The sequence below is a fragment of the Manis pentadactyla genome, chromosome 9 (assembly GCF_030020395.1).
Source record: "Manis pentadactyla isolate mManPen7 chromosome 9, mManPen7.hap1, whole genome shotgun sequence".
Taxonomy (NCBI): Eukaryota; Metazoa; Chordata; class Mammalia; order Pholidota; family Manidae; genus Manis; species Manis pentadactyla.
The window spans coordinates 61,594,589-61,619,914 of NC_080027.1; the positions used below are offsets into that span (position 1 = coordinate 61,594,589).

At 35.1% G+C, this 25,326-nt stretch overlaps 1 protein-coding gene across 7 annotated transcripts in view; it reads left to right on the forward strand.

The window, feature by feature from the left end:
• The window catches only part of GAS2 (growth arrest specific 2), a 121,420-nt gene that overhangs the window by 61,750 nt on the left and 34,344 nt on the right, over positions 1–25,326 (forward strand). For 5 of the 7 annotated variants that reach the window (XM_036932716.2, XM_036932715.2, XM_036932714.2 and 2 more), the window contains exons 6-8: positions 4,675–4,816; positions 11,146–11,253; positions 24,391–24,444. In XM_036932716.2, coding sequence (XP_036788611.1) covers positions 4,675–4,816; positions 11,146–11,253; positions 24,391–24,444 — 304 coding nt within the window. Of the gene's footprint in view, positions 1–4,674; positions 4,817–11,145; positions 11,254–24,387; positions 24,445–25,326 lie in introns of all 7 variants that reach the window. The other 2 variants (XR_005034082.2, XM_036932717.2) reach the window with 2 other exon arrangements.

A 25,326-nucleotide genomic window follows, 5' to 3' on the forward strand; every position in this document is an offset into this window, starting at 1 on the left:
AATGAAATACAGCTATCGCCACTGGAGAGTAGAGTCCCTCCATTAATATTTCAGAAACCATGTCAGTTTCTGATTGTAAAATATGAGAGTTAGCCTTCTGAAAATTAAAACACTCAGCAAAAGCAGGTCAATAAAACCTCAAAGACCTTTTTAATGAGTGTTTTGATATTCGTTGCTAAAAAAAAAAGTTACTATGAATTCAGTCCTTTTTACAGACTGCAAAAATTGAGATTAGCTTTATGATAAATGTAAAATTTTGATATATTGGTTTGGGGCCATATCAATAATCAACATCATAGTAGAGGTTTTTGTATCTTTATTTTAGAGTATTTCCTTGATTTTGAACAAAATTTATGCCCATTCAAAAGAAATACCATTCATTCAAAAGTGAATATTTTCATTAGTCTCCCATTTCAATCCATGGCCTAATGAAATGTTATGTAAAAGAGAAATATTCTTATACAAGGCTTCTTAATGAACTCATCCTATTTAAAGCATTCAAGTTCTGCTTAGAATATCACGTTTTTACATGGGTGAAATTTCCTTCCAAATCTATATCTATCTTTACATTACTTTAAAACAGAACAAAAATGAGGGGAAAAAGCTGTCTTGCAAAAATCTATAAACTGTTACATACCTTTAAAAAGGGGCATTTCTAAAATTTGTCCCTCTAACTCTAGTAACATAGTCCCTAGGGGATTTTTTTGAAAACTACAGCCTTTAATAACTTCTTTAGTTCAGAACCCAGTTTGTAGGCTCAGTTGTTTCATCTAGACCAGTCTCAAAATTTGTATCACATGCTAGAGAAAGGCAAAGTCCTTTCCTAGAATCTCATTGTAAAGTCAGTAACCGTAAGACCCTTTCCCTAGCACTTTGAGTATTTGATTCAACTGTGTTGCCATCTTGAGTTTGACCTAATTCAGTTTGAAAGTGACAGTTGCCTCTCTCCCCCAAAGCTATAAAATCCTGTAGGTGGAAATGAGTAGAAAAAAGTATACATTTGTGAAAATTGCATAGACAAAAATAGAAATGAGAAGTGGTAAATTCATGGAAACCAGAATGAAGTAGCCTTTTGGAGAGCAGAAGAAAGACCTATTTGGTGACTGAGCTGGCTGCAGGTGCAGGCTCCCGGCCCAAGGGGAATTTTGTGATTTACAGCCTGTTGACATCTCCAGACAGACAGGAAGCCAATGAATCGTATTTAAGTGAGCATTTCAGGACTGGCTGACTGTACCTTAGGCAGCTTGAAGTATTCAAAAGCCAATATAAGCAGAAATTTGAAGCTTAGCATTGATTTTCTGTGTTTAGTGGCATAGCTAATTTTCAGTATTCCCAGATAAAAAAAATCTCCAGGGCAAGGTTTTCTATGTATGACTTTGTTCCAGATTTCATTCAAACTTAGTCTACTTCCTATTGTGCATATAATTGAGCTTATTGGTATAATCACAGGTTTCTTATTGTTTCATTTTGTAAACTAGAACAGAAAAATAAAAAAATATAAAACCTATTTCTGAAAAGTGGCATGGATCCATCTATAATTACAAATGAAATCATATTTTCCAATTGACTAATTTAATCTTTGAAATATAGTTTCACTTATGATTAACCTTTAATTGGCTGTGAATTGTAGTGTGTTAAATTCCTCTAACTTCACTGACTGTATTATTCTCTTAACATTAAACATAACAAGATTTCATACCTTGATGGAACTAAGAATTCAAAGACATCTAGAGAGATTAAAAAGAGATGCCTGCTGAAATGGATCCAGCAAGTTAGTAGCAAAGCTGAATTATAACTTGTTCTGTTGCACTCCAGCACTGAAACATTTCTGCCCCTCCCCAGTTCTGGGAAAATTGATTTAGGGAAAGCCTATAGTAAGTTCTTTTATAAAGGCTACAAACAATAGCAATAATATAAAAACAATAATAATACTTTACATCCTAACTGTGAGACTGTTACATTATTTCATTTGGTAATGTAATATTAAAAAAAAACTTTTGCAAAAGTACTTAGTCCTGCAGTTTCTAGTTGTGCAACCTTTGATAGAACCAATGATCAACAGCAAAGTCAAAGATTGTACCACATGTTAGACACTATGCTTGGCCTGTGATGGATACTGTTTTAATTCCTTCTAATAATATTAAAATGCAGGACTTAGAATTTTCGTTTCACTTTGAAATAAAACTGAGGCTCAGAAATAATGTATGTCAGGATGCCCAAATGTACCAGACACATGGAAGATGGTCCATAGCAGTTGCTTTTCTACTCTTCTTCCCCCTCCCTTCCTTCCCAGCTGCATCAGACCTTTAGGGCAGCCCATTTTCATCTCTACTTTCTTGGTGGAAAACAGACTCCTAGAGGTTAAGCAATTTGCTAAGTTTAAGAAGCAGGTTAATGGCACAGTTAGCTCAAGTCCAACTCTGGGAAGAATGAAGAATGATACACAGGTCTCCACATGAGTATTGTTGGTGCTTGTCAACAGTAATGAGATGCTGGGCTGAGTTCACTGTAAGTATCGAGTACTAGAAAGTAAAAAACAAATGCATTGTCATTTTGGATAAGGTTTAAAGTCTTCTAGGAGAACATTTTTTGGCAAAGCATTTATGTATATTTATTATTGATTTGTTCTATAAAAGTGATACATATTTAAATATCCACTACAATGAGACCAAATTTGTATTTGGAACCCAAAAGCATTGTATGAGCATTGTGCTAGCTGCTGGGGATGCTGTGAATCAGAGTGTCTTTACTGATAGAGAAATTGCAGTCTGGTACCTTTTTCTTCTGATGTCCCATTAACTAGCTAATATGTATGAAAGGTTAAAAATATGATAAATGGTGCCTAGGTCTTTAAGCTAATGACTTGCGTAACTACAAATTACTCTGTTCACTAGAGGCAGTTCTCAAAACAGAAGATGTTCAGTAGAGTTGTGCCAGCATAAAATATTGTTCACTGAATCCTAAGTGTTTCAGCTCTCAAAGTACACCTGACACAAACCCCAATCTTGCCCTCTGAATTCTGAAAAACAGAAAAGGAAATAGAGGAGCAGCAGCACATCAAGTATCACCTTTATTACTGATAAGATCCAAGTTGACGGACATGCTTAGTGTCTAACTGGGCTCCGGGATTAGCCCAATTAATGACCTAATCACAGGGAAAGATGAGTCAGCGGGGTGGTTCCTATAGAGGCCCTCCTGTGAGTGGCTTCTTCTCTAGAAGAAGAAGGGCAAACTGAGTCCAGCATGCTCAGTTTATTCTTAGACTTAAGAATTTGAGAAATCCCTTCATCTTATTGAAGAGTGAGTAATGAAAGAGAGCCAGGAATTAAACTAACTGAGCACCCTCTACAAGAACAAAACATCAAGAGTGGGGAACTTCCTTTCTCCCAGAAGTGTATACTGCACACATGCGTGATGGAGTCAGTTAAAATAATTGGCCATTGGAACAAGACAATAATCTAAGTTTTTACATTTAATGATGTTTCACTACACTATTCACTTAAGGTACTATACATATTGTCAACAAATTAATTTTCTCTACATAGACTTTTACTTTGTAGATTATCTATAGCCAGTTTTCAAACTTCCAAGTGGTCTTTCCCTCTCTTTTTTAATACATGATCACCTGATTTAAAATGTCAGAGAAAAATAGCCTTCTCCCTGAAATTCAGAAAATCCTTGTTTGCATCTCTCTCCTGCTTCTAGCTAGTTCTATACCTTCTCCTCATGGGTATTCTTGATTCTGTAAAAATGAAAGGGTGTAATTAGATGATCCCAAAGGTCCTTCCCAACTCAAATTCTGGAACTACCTTTGTCCTTCTCCACGTAGGTGCAATTGACATGCACCTAGGAAACTAAATCAGCTTCAACTTTAGCCTAAGAAAAATATGATTATGGGAGATGAGAATGCTGTTAACAACCACATCTTTTTTTCTTTGAACTTCTATGGTGTTTATAATTTACAACACACAATTTTTAACATACTGTTCTTATAAGTTCTTTCTCTATTTCCATGCTGTTCATTTTCTTTCCCAGTAGCACTATAAATTTTTTCATTATATTGTTCTGAAGAGTGTAACCTATGAGACTGTATAAGCCACACTGTATTGTTCTGGGTCACTAAGAGGTATAGACCTAATAGTGAATTTCTTCGCTGTTAAATCATTTAAGGATGTTTATTTTGGACAATTGCTGCTTTCAGACTTGGACTCTGACTCTCTTAATTTTATTTGCATCTTTAACAAGCTTGTGTTTAAAATAGGAGTCTAATTATAACACTAATATTATTAAAGCTAGTAAGTCTGAAAGCTGAAGACTAAATTTTACAAGACAGTTCATGTTATTGATTCAATATGTTCATGTTATTGACTCAGGATATTGCATGGAGTACTTTTTTATTTTTAATATTATGTGTTTTCATATATGTGCAGGTATATATAGACATGTCTATATGTATGCATGCATATATTTACATAGATACATATATCAAAATCAGATATACATGTTTTTTCCTCCTTAAAAAGATACCAATTTAAGACGTTCCATTTCAATGCCATAAAAAGTTAATGTTTTAAAAAGTGACAGTTTGATACTACATGGTAATAAATGCAACCATATGGTAAATCTATCATTTTAAGTTATGCATGTGTATATTGATTTGGTGTCTTTTAAAAGGTATGGTGTGGAGCCTCCTGGTTTGATAAAATTGGAAAAAGAGATTGAACAAGAAGAAACACTTTCTGCCCCTTCTCCTTCACCTTCTCCTTCATCAAAGTCTTCTGGAAAAAAGAGTACAGGAAACTTACTGGATGATGCAGTAAGTGAAACTGGTTGCACTTCTCACTAGCAATTAAACTTTTTTAAACTTCAAAACTCATTCTTAATTGGTCTAACCTTTACCTATTTTTATTCCATTGAAATTCAATTTAATATTTCATTTAAAAGTTTAACAGCTATAGTTGCCTTACTGAGATTCAGAACTGAGCAGTCATTTAAAACAAAATGTCATTTACTTCTGCTGTGTAGTATCTAAAATTTTAGGATAATAAGTCAACTTCCTGGAAATTGTCTTTGGAAACACTTAAAACCTGATGTTTTGGTTCATGGTTCCTCATTTCACAGATAAGAAGCTGGAGGCATGAGACCTTCAGGATCGTTAAAGAAGGCGGAACAAATGTGCCGCCAGAAGATAACGGGCCTGTGCTGCCTGCTTGCTGCGCACCAGGGGCTGCCTGGGTTCCTCCAGCACCCCTGTTCTCTGTAGGCAGGTTTCTGATTAAGGAAACTGAAACTTAGGAGTTGGATCACCTGCTGAGGGTGGTAGAAGAACTGAGCTTCCAACCCAATTTTGTCTAACTCTCTGAGGTCCCTGTCTCTCTACTTAGTGAGTCCTTAAATCATAGTCTTTTGCAGATGGGGGAAGTATTTTCGTCATACCCTCATAGTCACAGAAAACAGATTCTGGCTGTAACACCAAACTGGATGAATTAAAATGCTTTGGCTACCTCTGTTAAGTAGCTTTTGGTTATAACTAGTGTTTGATACTGTATATGCGTTCACGTCCCAGAGCATATGTTTTGAGTGCAAATGTAAAACTTGGTTATGCATTTCATAGAAAATGGTAACTTTAGGGATGTTACACTGAAGTGTGTCTCACATACATGGGGAGAGTCCTCAGGAACTAGCATCAGCCATAATGCCAGTTATGTGGAATGGGCAGGACTGGAAAGGACTGCTGGCCCAGAGCTGAGAGGTTCCTTTTCCAGGTCTGTCCTGCAAAGAATTAGAAAAATGGCTGATGGACACTATAAGGTGCAAAAGAAAAATTTCCCCATGTTTTGCTTTCCTCCATGTGACATTATAGCCTGCATGACTGATTGTTTAATCATCACTGGTGAGCAGAAATACAGCAATTTGTCTGACAGGTTGAGAATTCCTCTTTCTGCTAAGGGCAGCAAACTTAAACTGCTTGCTGAGGCCATCTTAGCCAATACCAGTGTAAATTTAGTTTTCTTCTGCTCAGTCCTCACAGGAATTAAAGTACAGTAAGAGCATTTTAATATCATGCTACCTAAAAGGATTGTATAATCACAGAATTTTATAAGGATCAGTCATGTGCCTTGCTTGTCATTTTTATTTTGTGAGGCAATTGAATAACATTGCATTAATAGTAGATAATGGTGCATTATTTATATACTGATGACAACAATTTTTCTTCTCTCTTGATTACTTTTTTGACTAGACTTAAATTTAGAGTAAGATGATCCTTTAGCCTTTTGCTTATGAATGTATTTCTCTGGGTTTCTACACTTGACAGTAGTCCTTTTCCTCTCAGCTATCACTTCCATTCACTTTCTTTAAGCATTACAGTCAGAGCTTTGGCCAATATCACCCTTAATGCCTTGATGAATGAATTACTGAATCAAATAAATTTTTTTATTCCTCAGATTATCAGAGAACTTTCTGGTATGTGACACCAGTGGCTGCTCCATTCTGAAATTCTCCTCCATGAACATTATTGCTACCAGAATGATAAGTCAAATACAACTTGGATTTCATTAAAATTAAATAGGGGTTTCATAGAACATCCATGGTAAAGCCCATACTCATTTATATGTCACATGAATTCTCCATGTTCTGGCCCACTTTCTCTTTCCAGGTCTTTTTGCCCTCGGGACTCATTCTTGTCATCTGAGGTATCCCTTGTAAGCATGTCTGCTAAACCCCCAGGTCTAGAACATGTTATACCCTGTGCTGCTTGCCTTCCTCACCTTATTTCTGCCTACTTCTCTTTTAAATCCACTTTGAAACACATTTTCGTCTTTTAAAATTCTGGTCATGCAGCCCACTATGTAAAGCTTTTCTTGGCATCTCCCTTCCAAGTAATCGACGAATTAGTTTTCCTTGTGCCCCAAGGATTTTTATATCTTTAATGATGTATTTACCTCATGAGCCATAAATACCCATTCTTCTCTAGGTGCAGTCCTTGTTCTCAAAGTCAAGGACCATATTTCACTAATCTGTTACCTGCCAGTGCCGTGCTAGTTGGATAAATTTACATGACTGGCAGGAGTAGATAGAATGGTTCCCTTTCTTCAACAGTTTGTCTCAAGTGTAGCCATCCCTCAGCCTTAAGAAGGGAGAAAGTGACTGGAGGTAGAAGGTGGTGAGAAAACTATGAAAGGGATTTTGGAAAAGTTTACTGATACTCCACTTCAGAAGAAGTAGAATGAGATAGGTACTGTCTTTAAAATGGCAAGGCTGTCACTCCGGGGTGGTTCTCCCCAAGACCAAGTTCTGTTCTCTCAATTGGAAACTATAGAGGGGATTACAGAAGAGCTATAAACCCCCTTTAAAGCCTCCCCCTTTTAAACAACGTTTGGGACCAAAACCATTTGTTTAGTTAAGGGGTTTTAACTGAATGTAGGAAATGTGTAAAGTGGATATTTCTGTTCTGTTGTCAGTGAGAATACTATGTTCTAAAAGTCTTTAAACTAGCATTTCTCAAAGAATGTTTAATCAAATGCTAACACCAGATGCCCCAGGGGGAAAAGAATTCCATAGTTAGGTTAGTTTAAGAAGTACACCTCACTCTAGTCCCTACCTATAGTTTGGCAATGCACTTTGATGTATCAAAGGTACTTCTAAGTTCCTTAGTAAGATTGTTTTTAACCTTGAATTTTCCAAACTAATTAGCCACAGAAGTCTTGCAGAGTCTTTTCATTTTATGTTGGGGAAATTGCATTGAAATGTTTTCATTTTGTTGAAGTGACAGCTTTTCACTGAAGTGTTTTATTTCAGGGACAGTGGAACAGAGAGAAAAATAATTTGAGCCTCTAATAGTTTAAATCAGTTTCATATGTCACATTTAAAAAGGAAATAGTTTCTATGGCAATGACTTCACTGCATACGAGGCCTATACAGCCATGGGGGAGTTGAATTTCAGGTACTCCAATATGTGCTTTAGAACAGGAATATACAATAGAGACTGCTCACAGAGTTCCTGTGTTTAGTTAATATTGGCTGTTTCGACTCTGGCAAAGTCATTATTAGCATCACAAAAAAGAAAAAGAAAAGAAGGAGTTTAAAGAGGGGGAATGAAGAAAAGGGGAGCAAAGGCAAAAGAATAAAGAAAAACAGAAAAGCGGACCCACGTTAAGATATATTTTAAAGAACAGTTTCAACAGTAACTTCCAGTTTTGAAATTTTAATGTTTCCTCACATTTCCTTGCTTGCTACATAGGGGAATTGCAGAAAATGGAAAATGAAAAAAATAGGTGGGTAATACATCCCACCTTCTTTAATCAAGATACCAGAAAAGAAACCCAGCGGAGTCCTTTTGGATGAATTTTTCTCCAGAAGTGCCAGAGAGTGATTTGGCTGGGACAGAATGGCGGAATGGGGCTGAGTCCTCTGCCTTCCCTCGGGTTGCTCTACTCCCCACACAATGAGTTGAATACAGTTCTAAGAAACCATTCTCACTTTCTTCCTCTCCTGCAACAACTTCCTCAGCCTTGGGATGAGAGAGAATGTAATTCTGAGTAATCAGGCTCCTCTTGAAATCCTGTTTCAGCAAAATGCTGTCTGGGTTCCGGCCAAACCAGAGCACCTGCCAGACTGACTGATCCCATGGTCATGTCGGAAGCACAGATGCCATCAGGCACTGTACTCACCAGTATATTTACAAGACCCACGGTTCGGCCTCGTCTCTTCCATTTCTGCCTCCATGTCTCCTACAACTATAAAAAAGCCCTTGATTTTTTAAAGCAAGTGCATTTTCAAAGCTAGGAAGTCTTTAAGAGAAGGGCAGGCTGCTGGAGAAAATGTTTCTTGTATTTTACTTCATCTGATACCAACAGATTCTGTGTTTTGCCTTAGAACACTCCAAAATGGAAATACTTTCCTGACATACTTGTAATCCTCTTTCCTTAGCAGAGAGACTACCCGAACACCAATTTACTGTTTGCTCAATTACTATGTGATGGTAAAGCTGTGCCAAGCATGTCTGTCCTAAAGTTTGGGCCATTTGCTTTTGTGATGCTGACTGTCCAGTTCTCTTCTGGATGGCCAAGGCCATCTCCCTCTCTCCCTCCTTTCCTTCATTCCTTCTTTTCTCATAGAAGCTCTTACTGCGGTGATAAGGAAAGCTGTACCACTTGTAGCAATGGTATAAATTAAACATAATGCATATATAGACACATTTATATTTATAAAACATTTTTATAACTACATATGGAAAGAGATACACATAGAGAAACACTGAAAACAGTGCACATTCATTGGTCTTGTGACCCCACCCAGCCCCAAAGGTGGTTCTGCATTATAGAAAGGAATGACACTATATCACCCAACTTTTGTACTTTTTGTTCTAGTATCACCATCTTGTTCAAAAACATTCCTTTTAAAAAAAAATACCCCTTCAAAAGATCCCTGAGGATAGAATTCTATTACTACTGGAAGAGTTGGGGGACATATCTATAGACCAAATATCACATGGTAAGAAAAATTCAGAACTCAAAGACATGGGCAATCACTAACTTAGTGATGTCAGGCATTTCCCTAATTTTTCAAAGAAAGCTGTATCCAAGATTTCTTTGAATTCAATCTTAATCTGTTGCACTGATTTCCTCCTGTGTCTTATAGTTTCATGTTCTTATGTATCCATTTATTTATTCAATGTACATTTATTGAACACACATTATATGCTATTAAGGCATTATGCTTTGTTTCAAGGATCTAAAACTGTAAGGAAATATTTACCCTTTAAATAATTCACCATCTAGCAAAGAGACATTAAAATTAACCAATAACAGATACAATCTGCTGTGGTGAAAATAAGTACCAAGAATTATAGATTTATATGTGGGCAGAATTAAGAATTCTAGAAGGGACTGATGAAAATATGTATCCTGAGGTGTTGGTTCCTCTTTATAGGTCTTCACTGAGGCATAATTGTATAGCTCTTAGGATAAGTTTTGCTTCAGCTTTCCCTCTAGTGTCTTATGCTTCTATACTTTCTGGAACCCTTCTTATTCTAGGGAAACCAAGCTCTTTAAAACCTTTACACTAACATGCGAGTGAGTTCATGTGTTACTCGTTCCACAGTTTTTGCTTAGTAGAGCCTGTTTGAAGCCAGACATTGAATTATTTGAGGGAATGATTGAATTTCTTTGATAACAAAATTCTAGGAACCATGTCTCTGTGGAAGAAAGAATTTGGGTGAGGAGAGTCCAAGCCAATTCCTTCAGAATATAAATTTGTTCTCTCTAGCTTCTCAAATGCTGGCTGTACATTAATTAGGTTCTTCCTCCATGGAAACTTTGACTCAAAAGATAGGAAGTTACTGTTTTGGGTTGTTTGGTTGGTTGGTTAGGTGGAGAGAGTATGCTTATAAGATGCAGTACAGTAGATTCCCTGTCAAGGAAAACATAAATACAAACCTCATTCCTAAAATCATGGATTATACAATGTCTTCTAATAATAATAACTATTTATAAGCACTGTGCACATATCACTTAGATTATATATATTTTTAAAGAGTAGAGAGATAGGTAAAATAGAGATGAAATTTGATGTTTGGACACTGATCCTATAAAACACATGTAAATTTTAAGATATTGCCACAGAAAAAAATAAGTTTCAGCAGGTGGGAATTACTGAGATGGAGTGAATTTCTATTTGAGTCTGGGTGAACTAAGAGATGACTTCTTAAAGAAAATCTTAGAGTTCAAAAGAGTATTAAACAATAGTCTCATTTAAAAAATAATTTATTCTCATTTATTTTGAAAATGGGTAAAATAACATTATAATGAGAAAACATATACTCTATGTTAACATACTAATCTAGTTTTCAGTATATTTGTCTTGGCAACTGACTGTACATGATTGTTTCGATCCTCCACAGCTGAGAACCCAGCTCATCATTCCTACACTGCCAACTGATTTGCCCATCTTTATCCTCCGGCACTGTTATCATCCAGGTTATTATGCCTTAGTGCGGTTATTGGCCTTCAAAAGATACCTTGAATTTACATAGTTTACATAGTTAGGATTTAATGTGATACTTCTATGCTTGCACCATGTCCATAGTCTGATATTGAAATCTCTTGATTGAGGAGAATCAACAGGCCTGCTCTTCTATTTTAGGTGAAACGCATTTCTGAAGATCCTCCTTGCAAATGCCCAAACAAATTCTGTGTGGAGAGGCTCTCTCAAGGAAGATACCGGGTGGGGGAAAAGATCCTCTTCATTAGGGTAAGGTTTTACTTTTCACTTGATATTTTGTCCTTTATGAGATTATTCAGGATTTGAATTGGGGGTAGCAGGGGAAATAGGACCAGTAACTAAGTAAGAACTTCCCTGAGGGTGCTTACAGTTTGATTTGAAGATAAAAAGTATGAACATCTTTTAATGTGTCATACATAATTACTACTGAGGGCTAAATAAATAGAACTATCTTTCTCTTTTTGCATATACACTAACACAGGCACCAAACAGATCATAGAGATCAAATAGAATAAAGAAAAGAAAAAAACAAATTTCTTTTTTGTTTATATATTTTTAGTGTCAAAGGAACTTACGCATTCCCCGCCCCCTCCACCCCCGACACACAGACACAATGGGAAATAGTATTTTACGCTGGTCTTCCATATCTCAAGTTTGGGAAGAAATAATCCTATTGGTCCTGGTAATTTTCAGATTGTTTGACCATGATTTTTCAAGAAGCTTGGGTTATGAAGTAGAGTGAGGAGAACGAAAGCTTATTACAATAGCCTGGTTAAACTGTGACTGGCATTTCTTACTTAGTTTTCTGGTTTAGGATGAGAAAATGTGGACCAGTGTCAAGATTTGGTGGTCTCTATCCATTTTACAGTCATCCAAATAAAAAATCTGACTAGATACCATGAATGGTTTTATATTATAGTTATTGGCTCAGTAAAGTAACATTCAGGTCTTTTATTTCTGATCTGTTTTGTTAACAATCAAGAGAACTGAATCTCTCAAAATAATTTTGTGACTTTTCCTAAAACCAAGAATTCTTCTTTTCAAAAATGAGAACAGGAAAAACATAGCATGATAATATTCCCAGAAATCTGCAAGTAATGAGTATTTTCTATCTTAATTTTTAGTCATTTCCTAAAGAACAGAGGTGATGATTCAAAGAAACTGTATTATCTTATTTGAATAAGTTAAAAATATCTTTCTTGTTATTTTATTTTGTAGAGCAGAATGATATGAATGTGTACATCTAGTACAATCAATGAACATTCTTAACAATACTCAAATCCTTGAAGGCACAATAGAGATCTTATCAGTGTAAAGTTTCCTTGATTTCAATTTTTCACTGAAAGTTACTTATATGACAAATTTTCTAAGGCTTTACATGATATCTGAAGAAAAGTTTAATTAGCATAATTAGCCATCAAAAATAATGTCACTTTTGTACTTTAATCTAATGATCATTTAAAAAAAATTTCCAGGTAATAATAATTGCTATTTTGCTTTGTAGTGTCAACAGAAGGGATGTAGTGCTATGTTTTTATTAGGGGTTTAGGCACAAATCTGGGAATATGGCCTCACTAGGATAGACAGTTGCCCCAGTCATCACTTACTGATCTCTTGTTTTTTATTAGAAGGATAACATATATGTTTATTTTAGCTAAGCTGCCTGCTTTCACTTTAGTAGTACATTAAAAAATAGTGATTATTATCTTACAATAATAGTATCTCTACAGATGTGTTTATATTTTCCCAGGTTGACCTTTCTCAATTGAGCCTCAGGCTCCTTGTGAATATTAAGCCCTAGAGCCTAGGATCAAAGGTGTTATTTATTTAAACAATTATTTCTTTTTGTAATAGAAGTATTGATAAAACATAACTAATAAATTAAAACTTGCCTCTTTAATGTAACCTAATACCTTTAGGCAAAAGTATATATTACTTATGTTTATTTATCTCTGATCTTCCATGTTTAGTCAATGTCAAAGAATTTAATATCAGTATTTATGGTTAACATGAGTTTATATTGTATTTAACATTTAAGGTATGTTTTGATGTTCCATTTTTCTTTTCAGAAAATAGTTTCCTTTTGGTGAATGCTATGTATGTATTGTTTATAGAGGAATTGAGATTTGCTTTACTGAAAAAATTGCATCAAATTCCTAAGTGATAGCATTTGAATTTAATATTAGTTAACATACCATAGCACATTGTGCACGTTCATTTCATGCTTCTAATGTTTCAGGTAAGCCTGCAATAAGAAAGTTAACTGTAGTGTGGTTATTCACTGATTGGCCCAGTGTGTGATGGCACTGAGCAGCTATGACAGGTGTTCCACAACAGTGTTTTAACAAACTCTAGTCATTCACTTTTTTTTCATTTTGCACTGTCCACATATAATTTGTACTATTTTTGACAACAGATTTCACTTTAAAATTGGCCTATTTCTTCAAATCTTAATATATTTTTAAAGGAAACTTAATAGCACTGCCTAAATTGGAAACTAAATCTAATCTGTTTGTCAGGAAAGGAAAATATCCATTAATACATATTCATTGACATTTTTATCCTGTGGCTTGCCAGGGGCCCATTCCCACCCTGATGGCATAAAGTGATTCTTCAAAGGCTCCTTTGCTTCTCTCTGGTATCCCTAGGGACAATTAACTCCTGTATCCTTGAATTTAGGAATAAAAATTTCATAGGCAGGCCAGATGCACCTTTCATTTCTCATTTTCTCCCAGTTTCCTCTTTACTGAATGAGCTAATTGAAACTATCTCATGGATGTGTACACACTTTGGCCATTACTTTTTGATTTGTGGCTGGGATGTTATTTAATTGATTGTCATTGTGCACTAACTCATTATAAAGAACTAGAAGCTATTACTCAAAAAACAAAAAAACCTCAGAGATACTGGTTTTCCAGTGATCATATGGTTTTGGCTGCTAATAATTTAACTTAAGTTTCTTTGAATGCCTAGTTTAAGTAGTAAGTGCCTGTAGTCAAATTCTCAAACACTTGAGGAGGATGATTGCCCTACAGTCTCTGCAATGCAATTCTGTGCTTCGTAAGTTTGTATTTTTAACATTGGCATATTTTAAACTTTATCCTATCTTTTTTTGACGATGCCAAATATAACAATACTTACTATATAATATAAGTAGATGCCTTCATGCATATTATTTTATAAACTACACATTTAATGAAGTACACATAGTGTTTTAGCATCATTTATCTCCTTGTTTTCTGTCTGTCCCAAGAGCAGCAGTGTCTTCATATGGCCGTAAGGAACCTGTCCATACAAAGAACAGTTTAGGGTTATTTAGAGCTGTTAAGACTATTGATTTAGCTCTTCGTTCAAGATAACGTAATTACCAAAAACTGCTTCAGAAAAAACTATCTCTTAACGAACTTTAAGTACAAGATTCTCTTGTAAAGTCTGTGTCTAACACACTCTTGATGTATTCTTTTCAACAAAAGCCAGAGTTAACAATTTCATTGTGAACCAAATTCCAAGGTTTGTTGACAAAATCTAATTACCTTATTTATGTATATTTATGATTATTATGTATATGAACACATCTTGTTTTAATACATTAAAAGAGATACAGTAACAACAAATAAGTATGAAAAATATAAGAATGTGTGCAGATTTTAGGGAAAGATCCTAGAAGACATTTTCTGCAGAAGATATCTTTGCTAAGCATGTGTCTTATCTGTGGCTCTCCAGAAACCAGTGTATGAATAGATACTTCACATACATGGCTATCTAATGTGTATGTATATAGATGCATCTATATACTTCTGTAGGCATATTTGTTTAGATGCATGTCTCCATTTAAAGGTCAGGGATTATTCTCTACCCAAATATAGAGAATCCTTGAGTGCGAGGAAAAATCTCTGAGGTTTTTGTCTGTGGCTTTTAGGCAAACATGTTAATAATCCCCAACCAAAGTGGGAATTCTCTTGTTTCTAGCTTATCAAAAACAATTCCTCAAAGCCAGATTTTTGCCCTATACCTTCCAATGAGCAACATTGCTTTTGAGTTGTCTGGACAAACAGGTAAAATGCAATTAATTTGTATCTGCAGGTATAAATTTACTATCCACCAAGGTATAAATATTTTAGTTAAGTTTCAGTGACTTTTGAATTTGGGCAGTGTTGATAAAACCTCCTTGCTGATTTCACACAGAGATTTGAATATTACCACTTTACCATGCTATGTGCCTTTAGAATGTAAATAGATGGATCTAAGGCCTAATGTTATGATTTTGAGGAGGAGAGAAGCACTTTCCCTTGTACTTTTGTTCTTTCAGTTAGTTGATATCTACCCAGGCCTCCAGTATCAAGAAGCCAGTTGGCAATATAAATCTGTATATGCTGGTAGAAAAAGGTTTTAGAAATATATCTTAGATGCCATAACAATTTTATTTGTCATTGGTCATTTGTTTGTCTACCCCAATTCAATGATGATAATACTCCTTGTAAATAACCTAACAGTAATGTTTAAAAGTGACCCCAGATAAATAGCCTCAATACCACCAATGACTTTTTGAACTACAAATTCTTGTAGCTTCCCTCTAGACCTACTGAATCAGAAGCTCTAAGGGTGGAGGAGCCCAGCATCTGTGTTTTAACAACCCCTCGAGATAATTCTAATGTGGGTTGAGATTTGAAACCACTAATCTAAAAGAAAGAACTATGTAAAGGAAGAGATTTGTTGTACAGCACACAATTAGAATCAGTTATATGTCTGATCATGGAAGAATAGAACCATTCAGGTAGTAGAAATGAGCATTTTGAAGACTTCTATGTATCATCATTCATAATTCTATGTTGAGGGCATAGAATTATGAATAACTATTTTTTTGTTTGATGATGACATTAAAAAGTATGAACGCTTTAAAAGAAGTTAGCAAGTACAGTTGCAAATTTGAGAATAAGTAAAAGGACTTCTAAAAGCTATCAGATTAATTAGCTGACTGCTCATTTTTCTGGTACTTTGGCTAAGTTTCCCATCTTTTGAAAAAAGGTAGGGAGGCTTATTGGAGTCATGGTGCTATTTAACCAGGGAGGACTTTGCATTTTGCTGTGAGTTTGTAGCACATTTTCCTTGGATGAAACCCTCATCTTTTCTTATCTTCTTTTACTCATTTATCCTTCCATTTTGGACACTCACTCAAATTGTTTTGGGTTAGCACTAGGAAACATGCAGACATCTGGACAATGTCCCTTCACTTTGCAGATCCCATCTGTGAGCCATGTACTCAGTTTTCTCTCTCCAAGTCACTAAAACTTTAATCATTTGATATCCCTTTCTTTCAAGGTTTAGTTTTAGTGATATGCAAATAACCTAATATGATAAACTCATCTGTGCTAATGCATGAAATGGTTGTAAATAGCTCTAATGAGTAGAACATCCATGGCATAAGATCTCTACAGTGAACACACTTACTCTAATGTTTTGGTAAAATAGTTAGCCAGGGAGGCCACATGTTGTGAGGTAGTTGACATTCTGTGCTACTTGCTTTGGGCACTAATATAATGAATACTCTCTTTTACCTAATTATAATTTATTACTACCCTCACATTGTACTTTTGCACTGTTCAAAGTGTGTTCCAAGGAATAGCAGTTCCAGAAGATGCTATTTGTAAAGACGAGTAATCATGGTAAAGAGTTTAAACAGGCTTCTGTGATGACCCTTATTATTATTAATTGGCTGTATTAGCCTCTTTCTGAGCAGGTGATATGTCTCATTTTAACCTCTCATCCCTGTATGCTAAATACTGTTGCCATTCCCATTTTACAGATGAGGAAGTTGAAACATGAAGGTTGAGTAACTTCCCAGAATTAGAAACTAATGAGTGGTGGAAGTGGGGTTCAAAGGTCTAACTCCTGAATTTATATTCTTAACCACTAAGCACTATTGATTTATTTATCTGGGATTTCTTAAAGGATAGAATAGACTCATGTGATCTATTACTTTCTCGAGTAAGATGTACTGTGTAGCATTTTCCAAATGTGTCTGACCATAGAAATGATCCCTTTTCCACCCTTTTTCTCCAACCATTATCCTGGGGTAGGATGTCATTAAAACATACTTGAGGGAAATACATTATCAGTTGAAGCAAAATTAAAACATAATTTATAATATAGAATTATTGAATTGAAAATTTTCTAGATTTTACCAGAGTTAAAACCATACATATTAAGGTACTACTAAAAAATACTGAGTTTATACTCATTTTTACCTTCAAGCTCTCTTTAGAAATTATGATATAAGGAAACGACTAGAAAACCTTTAAAGGAAAGACAGCTAAAATTTAATAAGTGTTGTATGTGCCAAGCATTTTAGCTCGTGCTTTATATACATTGTGTCACTGTGTCCTCTCTACCACAAAGCTGGGAAATTGTTTTTATCCTTTCATTTCAGGTGAACAAAGTGTTAGAGAGGTTAAGGTCTTCCTTCAGTAAGCAGTATGATAAACAAAACTGAAGTCATGATTCCTAAATTCACAACACATTCCACTCTAGGCTGCCTCCCTGGGGCACATCCATTAAGTACAAATATATTATTCATAAGATTGGTTCTCTAAAGCGGACCTGCACCTTTTACGTTATGTTTTAAGGCTCATCTATATGGTCGTATATTCCTTACCTCATTTTTACTATAAAAATATGCAGAATGCCAAGGGTATTACAATCATAATCAATAGTACCCACTGTAAAAAAGGGCTGTAATGAGTTTATCTGATTGTATTATGACAGTAATAAAAATTATAACAATATTTATTAGGTCTTTATTTGTGTTCCAGACACTGTTCACAATGTTTTATATGGCCTATCTTGTTTAATAGGTAAAACTAATTTGAACTCTATACATCATAAGATATATCGTTATCTGTCCTGATATATTTTTAATAGAAGTCTGAAGATATAATTCTATATTGCTAGTATAGTCTTGTTGAGCTTTTTTGCTAATTGTAGATATTTTTTAGTGGATTAATATTATGATAAGACATTTGTATAGCAGACCTTCACAGGTGGGTAAACCCATACGAGGTTCTGTGCTAACACTCTAATGGTACAGGGTTTTTGTTTTTGCTTATTTCCACATTTCAAGAAATGTGACTACTTAAGGAAGCTAAACATAAGACAATGAATAATTTAATTGGAAGTCAGCAAAGGGATTTGAAGTATTATGGAGTCACCTTGTTTATACTACTTTTGAATTAAATCATCTCAGATCAATGGAAAGGCCTCACACATTGTTATTGATTCTTTGTCATTTCTTCTTTACCATAAAAATTTTTCAGGGTTATACCTGTATGGTAAAATTCAACTCACTGTAACAACCAAGCAAGAGAGGCCCCAGAGCTCTGTTGCTATAGCAACCTGGGAATGTCTTCTGGGACTTGCTGTAAGGGAAGGTCCAATGATAGGAAGTAATATTACTTTCTTTTCTGCTCCTTTGACACATATTGATTTACTGTGAGTAAAAAGTGGCATGGTTCAAACTGCATACCTTTCCTGGTAATGAAAAATGGGCTGTTGTATAAAAATGCAAAGGAGTTTTAAACAGGTAGCAAGGAGAATAAAACTTCCATTTATCTTTGTGGAAGCACTGCACAAACAGCAGCTGAATGCTGAACATTCATTTTTTGAATAACGTAAATATGAGCCTTTCATCTAATTTAGCAATTTATGAGAACAGTGATGATTATTCCAAAACTATCTAATTAATGGCTTACATACATTTCTAGGAAAAATATATGGCCTTGTTTGCCTCTGATGAATGTAAAATCTCAGACATTTCTAGTGCTCTAACCCATAGTGAGAGAAACATGGCTGTTATTAACACACGAATATTTCTAGATTTGGTTTCCTTTCTTTGCCCATCTATCTCAAAACCTAACAGTAATTCAGGGAAGGCAATCAGCAAGTATTTAAAATGTGTTCAAACATTTTAATTTCAGATTTAAAAAACTTGAATAATATTTTTGCTCCATTAGAGATACTCATTTGTAATCTATTCATGTTCAGTGAGGCTGGTCTAATAACATGGATATAATTTACAATTTGGTAACACATCTCTCAAAGGACTTTGCAAATGTTAATAAGTTCTCTGAACCTCTTCTTTCTCAGAAAAGCATATATATTTGGATGAATGAATGATAAACAAATAGTGATTAACCATGAGTGTAAAAGCTTCAGCTGTTGGGGTGTTGCCTTTCTGATATTTATCTTCTGAGCTTGAAAACCTTTAAACATAGGAAAACTGAAAGTAGAATTTGTCCAAGATTGCACCCAACACTACATCTAACACTTTTGAAAGCAAGAAAAAATGCTTTGCTCTCTTAAAAGAATAGGAAAGTTAGGTAACATATCTGGGTAGTTTTATATATTCTAATTTAAGTTAGAGAATTCACTTCTTCCATTCAGTTGTTAAGAGCTAGATCAAGTGTGAAGAACAAGAAATAAATGAGAGTTCAAAACCAAAGATCCTTTATCCCTGAGACTATGCCACTACGGCCACTTAATGAGCAGATTTTTTAAAAATTGTGTCTATCTTTCACCTGATGTGATAAGCATTCTTGCTTATCTCCAACTGGATTAGCAAGGTTTACCATACCTTTAAGTCATTCAATACATGTGTGACTCTGTTTCACCTTGAATCATTTTATTTTGCTATTGAATTATTATATGAATAAATGGACAATTTTTTTCACTAGCCACAAATCAAATTATTTAAATTCACAGAAGCAATTGGAAATTAAATGGCTTCACTGAGTAAATGCACAGGTCCTATGATCTGCATTTCCAGTTTCTGCGTTGATGTAGCTGTCCTGCCATTTAGATAAATTTGTTGCATGCGTACACATATACATATGTATGTGCGTGTGTATATGTGTACATGTCTTACATAGTGGTGTTTGTGTTTACGAACGTGTGTGTACAATATTAGAGATTTGAATTAGTCCAGTGATTTGAAATTTTGAATTTAAAAGAGATCTCAGACTTTTCTGTGCCTGAAACTTAAATCTACTCACAGATTCTGTGGGAAAAATAAGCCTTTTGTTTGTCTACATTTCTTTACATGTACCATTTAGCACTCACTGAATGTTTGCTGTGCGTCAGGTCCTTTACTCAGTACTTTCCTTGGAATCTCCTATTTAGCCCTCAAAACTCTTTGGGATATGCACTGCTATTACCTATATTTCAACAATCAGGAAAACAAGCATTAGGGAGTTATTTGCATGCCAAAGCCCAACAGCTGCAAGAGTCAAAACTTTTCTTTGAATTCCACATATCTGACTTAAGAGCCCTCAGTTTTAACTGTTTGTTATTTGTTCTTTTTCTGACTAGTCTTTTTCCAAGTCATGTTGTGAATATTGATATTAAACCTTGTAATATCCACTAATTATTGACCTGTACTTGATGGGCAGCTTCTAATTTGCTTATTCCTTTACTGGTGTGCTTTGGCAAAACATGGAATTTAGTAGCTAATCCCTTTTGGAGAACCAGAAGAGAGTATCCAGGAAACAGAATCTTACAAAACAGTAACAACTTCAACCCCCCAAAAAATTTTCAGAAAAGCCAACCAGAATGGTTTCCATACCATCCAACATTATTTATTGATTTTCTTTACAATATGTATTAAACAGACTTGAAAAGTCTTCCAAAAGCAAAATTTTATTCTGGAAATGCAGATATTAAGTGATATTCTCAATTTATTGCAATTATGTATTTCCATTTTCAATTTGCTTTTATGCAGTTAAGATTAAATTCCCCTAATTTGGTGATATATAAAAGTATGTTATGAACATACTATGATGGGGTGGGGAGGTGAACTTGTGTTTTGTACCTTTTAATACTATTAAAGGGTCTAATTAGACTTATGACAAAGTACAAACTGAAAAGTTCTCTCGTAGCAACTAATGCTTTTTAAAGCAAGTTCCCTACAAATGAATGTCAAGTAATTTTTAAATAACGTTTTTTCTCTACTGTATTTATCTGTTATTTGATGGTGGTAGAGTGTATCTTTTATATGGTTTGCAAAGTACATTCACTTATACATTATCTCATCTTATTTTCATTACTGCTTTGTTTCAAAAATGGTGTTTGTTAATTTTCACATCTTATTGATGAGGAAACTTCAGATAATAGATTTTACAGGTGTCACAGCTAGTAAGTGGTTGATCCAGGAATAAATCATATTATAAATGTTTATGTATTAAATTTAATATGTTTTAAAATTCATGTGATAAAATTTACCTTCGAAGTTATATTTTAAATCTTAACATAAATGAAAAGACTTAGTTGTTCACTATGCTATTAATTTAAGTATCATTGCTTTGCATTACAAAGTAGATATTACATAGTAATGTGAAATTATAAAGGTTACAAGATTTTTCCTTTTGTAGTGTTCCCAGCAAGAACACTTCTTGGTTTACATGTTCTGTGTTGATATAAGTGTGAATTATTTTTAAAGATTAAAGCATTAATGATTTTTTTTTGCAAAAGGGAAAGAAATGAAACCATTATACGTAATGTGTTGTGCTCTTGAATTATTAATGAGTCTTCTAGCAGCCAAATAATAAACCTGTGAAATATCTGGCATTATAACTTGTATATAACTTTCCCATGGGCTCAAGTTGCATAAACAGGATGCAGCCAGATTCATTAAAAAGCATACTTTGCAAATGTGTCTATCTTGAATTACTAGTGAATGTATTCAAGCACGGTGGAAATTTTGTCATTACATTGAATTGATGACAATAAATTAGGACTCATTTATTTTGTTGTATTTTTTTCATAAAATCAATGACTTAAGTTTCTGCGTGATTTGGTCATTTTCTCCTTGCATTTCTCCTCTAATAATTGACATTTTGAATTTCAGTTCCAGTAAAAATATGGCATCTTGGTCCTGAACAGAGCAGTTGCCTGTATGACCAACTGCCAAGCCCGTCGTTGCAGGAGCCTTACTGATTCACATCCAATGTTAGTTCACTGGTGTGTTCCAGGTTTATTAGTGTTAATATTTTGATTCGAAGCTTGGTTGTATGTTGTTTTAGGATCTATTCTGCCCTTTCCTTCTTGTTAGAAGCAGAGATCTTAAGGAAATATTTGTATAGATTTTGGGAGGAACAGATGTACAAATTTGGGTTTACTATTGACCTTAGGATATATATTCAATTTGGTTTATAATGAAAATCCTGATGTTGTTAACAACAACAAAATTCCAGTGGGTTTTTTAGAGATGTTTTCCTTGTTTCCCTAAAAGAACACCAGCAAGAAATCACTACAGAACATTACCCTCCCAGTTGCAGGTTTCTCTGACATTGTCATCTCTTTTACACACTAGCTTCTCTTGTCAACTTCGAATCCTCCTGAATTACACTCTGCTTTGTGCTTCTAGCACTCTTGGTGGTTATGGAGAAATGCCTTCTCTCTGGCCCAGAGTTCTTATAATCTAGTTTATGTTATAGACAAATTTTAGGAGACTATAAACTCCAAGTAAAAATTTATAATTACTCAAGATAACACCATGTAAAGGACTTTGTCATCCTATTAAAAAAAAAAACAACCTGTTATTTTATTCATTTTACCAGAAACTGACACCTTGGTTAATAGTTCTCTTTTACCCTGAACACAGTCATTTGTCATATTTTTCCTGAAATCCAGCCTCTTAGAATATGTGGGCCAGGAATAATTGGATAATCTCTCTGAGGCCTTATTTGAAGGCAGGTAAGGAGCAGACCTGACCTCAGATATCTCTTCTAACTTTGGCATCAGGTGTAAGGTCTACAGGAATCCCATTCCAAAACAGCCACACACACCCAAGCAAGTAGTAACACATTGTCATCATGCACCAATGTTAGCTGTGCTAGTGTTACCTAATCCAAGACTCCTTTTTTTGGTAATCATGGTCTTTTAAAGTCCTGAATTAATAGAAAAACTATGGAAACTCACATGGCACACATAACCTTAGATTTGTTATTGTCTCACTGCTTGCCCACCTGGTAGGACTGACACTGAGGTTGGCTGCAGCCTGGCACAAAGAGGCCCTTTGGACCACAATGTTTATGTCATAAAATTCCTCTCCTGCAGTCATGTTTACAAAACACCTTCCTACCTCCTATTTCCCTAACAATCTAGAGCCAACATGACAAGGGGCTAGAAGTGTTCTCAGAAGCAGAGGGAACTTCTCTCATATCCAACCTTAAAGAGTTCATCTATTTCTTGTACTTACTCAACATTTTAAAGCAGAAAGAAATCCTCCAATGAGTACTAAATGACTTCCAGAGAATCCCGAATTTTAACTGACATATTGGCATCGAAGATTGAATATGATCTTCCTTCATGTACAGCACCCAGAGAGCTGGTGAACAGCACATTTACATATATTAACTAGAGGAAGGGTACAGTTAAATATTTTAAGGTTAAAGAAGAAGGTAGTTTTGACTAATAAGGACTGACAGCCATAATAGCGTCTAATCATGCAAAGGGAAGGCAGTGTTTCCTAAAGGTGACTTTGCTTTGGAACCCTGATGCCCAGGTGGAGAATCTGAGATGCGTCCTTCAGTGCTGTTGAAGGCCTTTCAGCCAATCACCTTTCAGACAGGCTGCCTGTCTCTGTGAGTATGTGACTGTTGTCAGATCAGAAAGCTGCATAAATACATTTTCACTTACAACAGAAGGAAGTGGCAGAGTGTCTTATGTCTCACACAGTCTTAAGAAAGTAAATATAATGGTAGGGCCTTGAATAAAAGCAAAAGACCAACCTACATGAGCTGCATGGGTACCAAGGAAGCCAGGACAAGATGGCAAGATAGTCCCCTAAAATAGGAAGTTTCATACAGAAAGTCAATACTTTATTTACTTAACAATTTTCTCTAGGATTTCATTAAACATTTCTTGGAATATGTTTCTTTTGCGGAATTGGGACACAGACTTGATGTTTGTTCCCTGGCACAAGTACTTCCATACATGTATCTCTGATTTTTATAGTAAGATCTCTGAGCAAGGAACAGGAGACCAAAAGACCCCAGAAAATAGTTCTAACATTTGTGTCTTAAAATGCCAACGACCAGTACTGTCTACAATTCTCAGACTATGTGTGCTTCAATTATTACTCAATGTATATTATTATTTATAAGATGTAATTATCTTTATGAGTTTATTACTTATATTGCAGAGGCAATAAAGCATCCCTCACTGTAGGATATGAAGAAATGCAGGAATAGTTATTCTCATTGTAACTTGAAAAAGTAGTTTTCTTTAATCTTGTCCCCAAAGAGAACAGTTTGCATTTTCAGGTACTGTTCGCGTGCCTTTCTGCAGTGGAGACGGAGAGCATCGTATGAACCTCGTATCTTCTTGTTTCAGTAGGGTCTTCATGCTTGTAACTATGTGTCCACAGCCAAAGCAAAGCAGACGTTTAAGGTAATTACTTAGATAATTACGGGGAAAACCTCTCCACTTTGCTTTCACTCCAGTGGAGTCTTGGCTTCCAATCAAATGAGGGAAGCTGGGCACCCAAAAATGGATATTTACCTCTTCTGTTTTTTCTTCAGTGAGATTTTAAACTGCTGCTCCTTCTTCCGTTTCCCCATAACATTTTGTAAAAATGGCAGGCTGGGGTTTATTGTCATGGGTGGCAGGCAGAACCGAGCAGTTTTTGTCTTTCCTTAGCCCAGTTTCCATGCTCTGGTGTGCTCATTGGGATTATTACTAAAATTCTTTGAAAGTAGAATCCGGGGTTTAGCTACTGTATGCCATATCATCTTAGTCTTTGCCTTAAAATATTTAAAAGAATACACTTGTGGAATGAAACTGAAACACCACACAATTTCAGAATATTTCCATTCTATTCCCATTGCACTAATTGCTGGTTGTGGTTTAACGTATGGAACCTCGTAGGCCCCTGCCGAAGATCTGCTCCTGACACCTTACCTAACCCTCCAGATGTATCAGCAGTGCTTTAACTAACACAAGTGATTTATTAGTACAGTGAAAGTTAAAGAGGGCAGGAAGGGACTAGGATTTGAATCTGATGCTGTGAGATTCCTGGTGTAGACAGAAGTAGTGGCTCATTTTTAGCCTTCACATATTAATAATTATGATCTAGAAAGAACAGCTTGCTTTTTGTCTTTTCTATTTCACATAAATACAAAATAATTGTTGGAAAAGCCTCATTTTGTAAATTCTTCTTTAAATAGGATGAATATGGCTTGAATCTAATTATGAGAATTAGATTTCTAAAAAATTATTGCTAAATGAGTTTCTTTATCCACAATTTGTTCCTTCCTTCCTTCATCATATACA